General features: G+C 38.2%; 2 protein-coding genes across 2 annotated transcripts; both read left to right on the forward strand.

The window, feature by feature from the left end:
- Nucleotides 1–397: 397 nt before the first annotated feature.
- LOC136674842 (hydroxycarboxylic acid receptor 3-like) lies at nucleotides 398–1,372 on the forward strand. Its single transcript, XM_066651112.1, has one exon. It carries the CDS (start codon nucleotides 398–400, stop codon nucleotides 1,370–1,372), a length of 975 nt encoding a protein of 324 aa, XP_066507209.1.
- A 4,934-nt stretch (nucleotides 1,373–6,306) lies between these two features.
- LOC136675234 (hydroxycarboxylic acid receptor 2-like) lies at nucleotides 6,307–7,875 on the forward strand. Its single transcript, XM_066651681.1, has one exon. The coding sequence runs from the start codon at nucleotides 6,314–6,316 to the stop codon at nucleotides 7,292–7,294; it is 981 nt and encodes a 326-aa protein (XP_066507778.1). The 5' UTR covers nucleotides 6,307–6,313; the 3' UTR covers nucleotides 7,295–7,875.
- Nucleotides 7,876–10,033: the final 2,158 nt, after the last annotated feature.

The raw sequence follows: 10,033 nt of genomic DNA on the forward strand, positions 1-10,033 counted from the left end.
TTTTCCTACTATATAATTCCATAAGTCTCTCAGCTATCCATTCACAAACATCACTGAGCTCTCTGCAGTCTTGCTAACACTTAAGAACTTGCCATAACAGTGAAGTGAAAACAGGCATATTTTATATGGTATATCTCCATAAATGTATGTAGTATGAAATGTTAAACAGTGTATAGCACCTACCTGGTCATTTTATAAGGAACACACCTGCTCAGTCACACAATTAGCTTATAATGTGGCAGTGTGTTTAGTTGTATAACATTTGTATGTCATTTGCATATTATAATAATACTTAGTCCCTGAAGAAACACAGACTCACTGAGAGCAAAGCACAACCGCTGTGGAGGAAAGTTCTCTGAGAAAAGCTGTGAAAACAGTTTGCTTCAGAGCTGCCCACATGGCAAACACTTCAGTGTGTTGTGCTTTTGATACATCGGTCTTAGACAAGGCTCTACCCCCCGTCCTTATCCTAGAGTTCATTTTTGGCCTCTTTGGAAACTTTCTTGTCCTCTGGATGTTTGCCTCTCACATGGAAACCTGGAAGCCTAACTCCATCTATCTGGTCCACCTGGCTGTAGCTGACACTATGGTTCTCTTCTGTTTGCCCTTCAGGGCGGACTATTACCTCAGAGGAAGGGACTGGATCTACGGAGATGCCTTTTGTCGAATCCTGCTGTTCCTCCTGGCATCAAACAGGGCCGCTAGCATCTTCTTCCTCACAGCAGTGACCGTGGATCGTTACCTGAAGGTAGTTCACCCGCTGCACTCCATCAATCGTATGAACCTGACCTATGCCCTGTGGGTGTCCTGTGGTTTGTGGGTCTCTATTATAGCCTTTACAGCGAACCTGCTGACATACAACCACCTGCAAAACAATACCCAGTGTGAGACCTTTAACATATGTTTGGGTAGCAGTCCCACCACCAGCTGGAACAGTGCTTTCTATGTTATGGAGTTTTTTGTGTCAGCGAGCATTATCGTTTTTTGTACGGCCCGCATCACAAGGCAGTTGAAAAACAAGACAACTGACACTCAGGGAAGAATCAAGAGGGCTGTTAAGTTTATTTTTGTTGTTGCTTTGGTTTTTATCATCTGCTTTACTCCAAGCACCTTCTGTCAGGTTTCAGTTCTGATCCTGAAAGCCCTGTATAAGGACTGTCAATACTTCACATTGGTCAATGTAGCCTTTTACTCTTCAGTGTGCTTCACCTATTTCAATAGTGCTCTCAATCCTCTGGTTTACTACTTCTCCAGTCCTGCATTCAGTGGAGCTTTTAAGAAACTTATTATGAAACTCAGAGGGAAAACAACAGAGGAGCAGGTCCCAGGAACCACCTCCAGTATGGCTACGGTAACAGACAACCTCAGCTAAAGAAAATTACAATGTGAGAAGTGCTCTTAAAATGCTGTATAACACTGTTTGCCATCAGGTGGAGATATGGCTGGAGATAAATGTCTGAATTGACTCTATTATGGTAGAACTTTGAAACTTCCGATGAAATAATTAGGAAAACAACACAATACTGTGCTGTTTATATACTACTCCAGAATGAACAAATCACAGAGAAAGCAGCAGCACATTGAAAATGAAGTTATAATTAAAACAATATACAGAAGTCATCACATTTCAAATGTTCAAATCTAAAGGAAGACAACTAATGTTTGTAAATTGATTTTTTTAAGTCTAAATATCAGGTTGGTTTTAAATTAGTCGTATTATACCTTTTCCAGGTTTACCCTGTTCTCTGGGTTCTTAATAAAAGAATGTCAGTGGCCTTTTTTGTGAACATATCACAAGGATCAAACCACACAGCACTTTTTTTACCCTGTCTGAACTGCCTTGTTCAGAACTAGTTTCAACACTTACAAACCAGCTGTGAGATGTGAGGAACAGCAATGTTGTTTTATTTAAGCTATTAAAATGTACTTAATCTATTAAAATGTAGGCTTCATGTTGTTAGTGTCTTTGAATGTGAGGAGAGCATTTTGTGTTCCACTATAAACTGAAATCTGAAACTCTTGCCAGAATCTCAGTTTCTCCCATCACAAGGAATAAAAAGTCAAGGTTACGTTAAAGCAGAAAAGTTATTCGCTGTTTAATTTACCACAGAAACTCATTTGTAACTCAAGTTGCGTAGTTTTGTATCACATTCAATATGTGTTTATTCATTCATTCATTGCAACCATTTATTCAATTCAGGGTAGTGGTGGGTCTGGAGCCTGCACGGAATGATTACACATTCACACATTCACTCACACCAAGGGACACTTTTGAGTAGTCAAGTCCACCCAGAGCACCAGGAAAAAATGCACAGGGAGAAATGGGGTTTGAACCCACAACCCCAAGACCCTGGAGCTGTGAGACAACACTACGTGCTGCTTGGTATGCCTTTACTTTCAATCAAAGTTTGTAGTCTCCTGAATTTGGACTCCACCTAAGTTATGCGCATGACACAGCAAGCATAAGTCAGTGATACCCCACTATGGAGCCAAAATAGAGCAACTCATCCTTTTTCATGCCGTTTCTCCGACTTCCAACCGCTACCAAATGCCTATCTCAGAGAGAAATAAAACATTTTAGCTGGGGGTAAAGGGGGGGGGGGGTACCGCAACCTCTTCTACACCTTTCACCGTCTGATGTACAAGCATGAACACAGTCTGTTGCTGATTGGCTGAAGAGCTAGCCAATTGTAATGACACATTCTCAGAATTTTATTTGTAAAAATATATAGATAAATAAAAATATTGTAAAAAAATTATATGTCAGGTGCATGCCCCTTCAAGATTATTTTAAACACTGAACCCCAAAACATTTCACTGGGTCTGAACCAGTTTATAATGTTGTTACCTGATTTCTATAGCAGTGTGAATTCTTCTCCAGTAGAGTTTGGAAGGATCCAGTCATCCGGGTTTTGGGGTGAGTCTGGACCTGTAAGAGAGGAAGAATGTGTTGAATATTTTATTGTGTTCATACTTACCTCAGTAAAAATCTTAAATGAATAATTTTTTTTGTTATATTCGCACTGCATGTATTTTTATTTATTTATTTATTTTGGTTCAAAGTTGTTTGGGGTTTTTTTTTGTTCAACCATGCGTCTTTTCCCCGGACTTGTCCTAAAAAATACATCCGGCCTGGATTTTTCTAAATCTGGGATTTTGCCACTAACCTTCCTTGAAGTGTGCATTGTGATGACGGTTTTGAAGGTGAGCAAAAGGGGCATCAGGGTTTAAGTGTTTAAGGGTTCGCAGCTGAGAGCAGAATTGGGACACGTCTTGTTCGTCTTCGTGTGTTTACCACGGTTTAAAGACAATTTTTACCGAGCTCCGCTCAACATTTTTACAGGACCCTTGAACAGAAATATGTTGAAAGGTAATTCATCAAAATCTCTTTTTCATGTTTGGAAGCGTTTTCTGTGACCCAAGAACCTTTTACTTTCTGCTCTATGTTTTACAAAACAAAAAAATAATCTCTTCTGTCCAAATAAAGACACGAATACACAAACAACTGACTGCTGCTGACTTTCTGTCCAGTGAAGTACATATGGGCAGTTTTTTGTTTATCTTTACAGGAAAGCAGGCGAAATCTCTATTAAAGTCAGAATAGAGACAAGGCTGTGAGTTATATTACATACACGTTTTATCAGTAGGGTGACCAGACGTCCTTTTGTACCCGGACATGTCCTCTTTTTCAGAAACGTTTCAACAAATTTTACAAACGTCCGGCATTTTGTTTTTCTAGAGCTTACATAGAACTTCGAGAAGCGTTCCGTTCACAAACTAGTCCCGCCCTCCTCTACTCCGTTTGGTTCGCTTGAGTGAGAAGGGGGCGTGGTAAAGTAGCCTAAAATCTTCTGATTGGACGGTCTGACTGTAGCGCTACAGTTATTGGTCGATAACCTTCACTGTAAACATTTAATTGGTCAGTCTGCACGTCAGTATTCCTTGTTTATGTCAGGCAAAGCCACCCCCCAGGACGTGTCCTTTTTTCACCATCTCAAATCTGGTCACCCTATTTATCAGTCAGTTCTTTGTATTAAATGTATGCATTTTTACATAAATGCCAGCTCTGCTTTGATCATTTATCAAGTATATTACTTCTGGTTTAAAAATGTGATGCTTGATTTAAGTAACATTTAAGAACACAGTTAAAATGTAAACTTGTCAGTTTTTATTGTGATTATGAGTTTTGGTGTTAATAAATCGCTTTAATATCATTTCAGTTAAGAGCTTCAATTTTGAATCTAGTTTGGTATGAACAGAAAAAACACATAGAAGTGGGCTTAAATGGAGCATATTGGTTTATTTTTATTTGCCATTTAATGTTTTTTTTAATTATTATTTTAAAATGTTCCCATGACTCATGTTAGAAAAAAAGAGATGTGTTCCTTCCCAAAAATGATATTTAAAAGAATCATTGCCAGGCGCCTGTGGACTAAGGGTTATATTAATTATTGTAATGTCCAGTAAAGAATTTTTCTCATTAATCTCACTGTAACCTCAAAGCCCATTTTTAACATATTCAGCTGTCCAGAACAATTTATAATGTATTTATTAGTAGACTAATGTTAAATGAATCAGACAACTTTCAGTGACCATACTATTATATTAGCAGTGTATAAAAAAGGCTAATGTTTTAACCTTCAGATTAGCTTTGTGCCCTACCACATAAAAGTTATCTTTCCACAACAGCACAAATTGACAATGTATCACATCATAATAAATACAAATCAAAACATCAATCCCTCATTTATAGGTAAATGTACTTACCAAATAAAAAGCAACAAATGGTGACAATATCTAAGGAATTTCCTAAAAAACCCAAACAAAATGTAAACATTTTCATGACTTTCATATTTTACCACTTTAAGCCGATGGTAGCCTTTTTGTGGTTGAAGTTTAACTTTCTTGTACGTTTGTTTGTGGTTTCCTGAGACAGCCTGACATCTAGAAGCCTGACAACACTGCTTCCAGCTGCTGCTAATGTCAGCTGAGGAAGCCTATTATTATCACTGCTGCTTGGTGGTTAGCAGCCTGCTTTCACTGCTGCTAGCTAATGCTAATGTCGACCATTTGACTGTGAGACACGCATTTCACTAGAGCATCATAGTGCCTCTGCATGCTTGCTTTTTTCTCATAATACATCCTGATAGTATGCCTTTCTCAGGCAAATGATGCACATGCATCCAGTTTTCAATATGGTATAAAAGACTGTGGCCCATTTCTGATGCTTATTTGCCCAAAGTATGCCCAAGAGACCTGCCATTTTTGAGCTGCACTCTCTCAATTGTCTAGGTGTCAACGACATCCATGTTTCTAGGTCCGACAAAGATTATTCCCTCTGCAGAGCTCTCTCTGTGTTTACTAATCTCTGTGTATACGTGTAAATTTGGGGAGTGGCTTTGGAAAGAGGGCTGAAAGAATGTGGTGGGATTTCTTTCCAACTCCACCCACACTGGTTTCTACAAAATCACCTACCCTAGCTTTAATACAAATTAAAGAACACACCCACCCTCAGTGTGTTTAGATGTGCTGAGTTATCTACATCAGTGTGTTAAATTTATCAGTCTATGCAAACCAGGCTCCCTGCGTGTGAGACAGGGTGCCTTGGAGGTGTATTTTGAATTTAAACATATTTAAAACTTACAGGAAATAACACTATATCTCACACTAATACCACAACAATTTTCATACCATAAAATTCCACCCACTTTGTAAGTCAGCCACTCCTGGGAAGGGTAATGATGGTCATGAATTTCTTCAATTTGTATCCGATCAGTCTGGTGATTAAGTCCAAAACCTTTAGAGATGTTTTTACCCTTTCCCATTTGATGTGTATTAACAATTTAATCCATCTCATTGATTAAAACCTCCTAACTCTTAATATCATCTTAAATTGTTTTGCTAATACTGAACTTTCACATAGATTTGCCACTCACAAATATGTAAAACTGGTCAGTTAGTTTTGTTAATTTGTTGATTTAATTCTCTTAATCTACATTTAGTATGTATGTGAATATCTGATGAAATTGTAGGTCAAATTTATGCAGAAATATAGAAAATTCGAAAGGGTTCACAAAATTTCTAGCACCACTGTACACACACTGACCGTTTTATGAGCAACACCTACACCTGTTCAGTCACACAATTAGCCTTTAATTTGGCGATGTGTTTAGTTTTATATAATTTGCATATTATTTGCAATTACAATATTAAGTTACTGATGATACAAAGACTCATTGAGTGCAAAGCACAACAGCTGTGGAGGAAAGTTCTCTGAGAAAAGCTGTGCCAACTACTTTTCAGAGTTTTCAACATGAAAAACGTTTCAGAGTGTTGTACTTTTGATACATCGGTCTTGGACCAGGTTCTACCCCCTGTCCTTATCCTAGAGTTCATTTTTGGCCTCTTTGGAAACATTCTTGTCCTCTGGATTTTTGCTTTCTACATGGACACCTGGAAGCCGAATTCCATCTATCTGGTGCACCTGGCTGTAGCTGACTTGGTGGTCCTCTTCTGCCTGCCCTTCCGGGCCGACTACTACCTCAGAGGAAGGGACTGGATCTACGGAGATGCCTTTTGTCGAATCCTGCTTTTTCTTGTGGCATCAAACAGGGCGGCTAGCATCTTCTTCCTCACAGCAGTGACCGTGGATCGTTACTTGAAAATAGTCCACCCACTGCACCGCATCAATCGAATGAAGCTGACCTATGCTCAGTGGGTCTCCTGTGGCTTGTGGATCTCTATCATTGCCTTTACAGCAGACCTGGTGACTTACAACCACTTGAACTACAACAATCGCACCCAGTGTGAGACCTTTAACATTTGCTTAGGGAACAATCCAGTTGCCAACTGGAACAGTACTTTCTATGTTATGGAATTCTTTGTTCCAGTGAATATTATCATTTTCTGTTCGGCCCGCATCACATGTCAGTTGAAAAACAAGACTAGAGATGCCCAGGGAAAAATCAAGAAGGTCATTCAATTCATTTTTGTTGTTGCTTTGGTTTTCATCGTTTGCTTTTTTCCAAGCACCATTACACAGGTGGCAGTTCTGATCCTGAAAACCCAGTACAACGAGTGTCATCATTTCAGTGAAGCCAGTGTAGCCTTTTATAGTTCTCTGTGCTTCACCTATTTCCACAGTATGCTCAATCCTCTGGTTTACTACTTTGCCAGTCCTGCATTCAAAGGACATTTCAAGAAACTTATTATGAAACTCAGATGGAAAACAACAAGGAAGCAGGTCCCAGGAAACCTCTCCAGTCTGGCCATGGTAACAGACAACCTCAGCTAAAGAAAAAACACGTGAGAAGTGCTGTTAATATATATTACATGCTTGGAGTTGTGGAGATCAGGTTGAAGATAAATGTAAGGATTGACTCTATTTTGACTGAACTTTGAAACTTCTGATGTTTTAGATCATTAGGAACACACAGGAAGCTGTGAATAATTAAGATTTTTTCTACTTTTCCAGAATCTTAAATGATTGAGAAAGCTATACCACACTGAAAATTACGTTGTAATCCAATGTGTATATATAGAATTCATCACATTTCAAATATGGAGATCAAATCTCAAGGAAGATGTGTGTAAATGGATTTTTTTAAATAAAGGTTCTATAACCATTACTGAAATATTTAAAAAATATTTTAAAATAAATTAATGCAAATTAATGCAACATATTGGGTCAAAATAAAACTTCGCTAGTGACCTACATTTGTCAAAAGAACTTTTCAGAGCAAGCGGTTTCAGCACCCGTCCCTTAAAATATTTACTTGAAACACCAGTCAGCCCGTATGAGGAGCAAGAAACATTGGTTTATTTAAGCTATTAAACTGAAATCTGAGACTTGCTAGAATCTCAGTTTTTTGCATCACAAAGAATAAAAGTCAATGTTACATTACAGCAGAAATGTTTTAACGTATTTTTATTAATTTAATTTATTAATCTGTGTTAATAAATTACTCACAAACTCTGCTTTTCAAAGCCAAACAGGCATTAAGAGGCTTGACTGAGGGTTTTTTTTAGTTTTTGCCTTTTTAAGCTGATGATAGCTTTTTTGTGGTTGAAGTTTAACTTTCTTGTACGTTTTCATTTACGTTTGAATTCCCACCACTGCCTACTGAGTTAACTTATTCTGGCTGAATTTTATAGCAGCATTGAACTGTGACTTAGCTGAGAATGATGGAAGGATCCAGTCATTCTGTAAGGCAGGACAAAAGTGTTGAATATTTTTATCTATTTATATTTACCTGAGTATAGAACATGAAAACAGTAATAGAAAGGTGTTTGTATTTTTAGGTGCACACTAAATGTATTTTGCCCCATTGGTTTGCCCCTGCAAGAGAGAGGGGAGGGGCCAGGGTATATAAGGAGGCTAATCCAGCAGGATGGGTCTCTCCCTCTCTTGTATTTAAAAAAAAAAAAAAACAATTCTGCAAGTGGCAATAAAATTAAAGTTACCTCAAATGACACTTCAGTTTGCAAATATGGAATTTTGTTTTGAACATGCAGAGACAGAGGCAAGCTTATGCATATCCAAATATAATATATAAACATATACTGGAGGGCTCAAGTTTACATTAACTTCATTATCCACCACAGTAAAAATTTGACTATCATTTGCAAAAAAAAAAAACTGCACAGTAAAGCTGGAAAAAATGAGATGTAGGAAAGAATACATAAGCAGTGATCAAAAGCATGTCCTACTTGTATTTGTTGAATGACATTCCAATATATATCACAACAAATGTCAAAATAAATGTGTATATATTTCATTTTCCTCCATGAACAATGTTGCACAAAGCGTTTTTATTAAGTTGGTCAACATCATTACCAATAGGGACTCGATAAACTGTTAAGCATCAGTTTAATAAATGTATTTTCCTAACGTATGGTGATTAAAACACACAGCAGAGGCACAACAGGTCGTACTGCTGCCACACAGGCTCATGGTCTCAGGTTCCGGGTTAAAAACTCTTCTTGGTTTACTGTTTGTGAGGATTCTCCTGTGTTCTCTCTCCTATTTCCTCCCACAGTACAATTAACACATGTTAGTATGTGGATTTGCTGTGTTACATTGTCCAAAGTTGTATGTGTGTGTGTGAGATAGAGAGAGAGCGAAAGAGAGAGTAAGAGATTGGAAGAGAATGTGATGTCCTGTAATGGACGGTCACCTTGTGTCTGACACTAATGCTTGTGCAGTGTTTATATGTACTCATGGCAAAGGTCTGTGAAACACAAGTTTTTACAGAAATTGTTTTTTTTCTAGTTGTTATAACTAATATAACTGGTATTCTGTGTGTCCAGGCATGCTGGATTTATCTAAATCAGCACTGCTAATTTTATCAGACTATGCAAACCAGGCTACCTTCCTGTGAGACAGAGTGCCTTGGAAGTATTTTGAATAAAAGAATATTCCTATATAAATTGCACAATAAATTCCACAAGTTTTCCATAGATTTACTAATACCAATGAACTCTACAGCTCTGTGCAGTCAGGTTAATATTTAAGGAATTGCCATAAGAGTAAAGTGAAATTAGGCATATTTTTATGCTATATCTTCAAAGAATATACATTATATCTGTACTGTATATAGCATATACCTTATATCAGGGGTGCCCAACTCCAGTCCTGGAGGGCCGGTATCCAGCAAATTTTGGTTATACCTCTGCTCACACACACCTGAGTCAACTCATCTGTTAATTGCCAGGTTTAAGGTGTGTGTTTTAGCAGAGCAATCACCAAACTTTGCTGGATACCAGCCCTCCAGGACTGGAGTTGCCCACCCCTGCCTTATATAATATAGAACTCCATATACATCTACATCAGGGGTGTCAAACCAAATCCACGGAGGGCCGTGTGGGTGCAGGTGTTCATTTCAACCACACAAAAGCCCCACAATACTGAAAGTCAAGATCTATTGATTAGATCCAATGATTAAAAACAGGTGGAATGAGGTGTGGCTTCTGCATGGTTGGAAAGAAAACCTGCACCCACACGGCCCTCCATGGATCTGGTTTGACACCCCTG

The sequence above is a fragment of the Hoplias malabaricus genome, chromosome 18 (genome assembly GCF_029633855.1).
Source record: "Hoplias malabaricus isolate fHopMal1 chromosome 18, fHopMal1.hap1, whole genome shotgun sequence".
In the NCBI taxonomy this organism is placed as follows: Eukaryota; Metazoa; Chordata; class Actinopteri; order Characiformes; family Erythrinidae; genus Hoplias; species Hoplias malabaricus.

Excerpts from the sequence above, each read along its gene's own strand:
- LOC136674842 (XM_066651112.1), top strand. The coding sequence starts at position 398 with ATGGCAAACACTTCAGTGTGTTGTGCTTTTGATACATCGGTCTTAGAC.
- LOC136675234 (XM_066651681.1), top strand. The coding sequence starts at position 6,314 with ATGAAAAACGTTTCAGAGTGTTGTACTTTTGATACATCGGTCTTGGAC.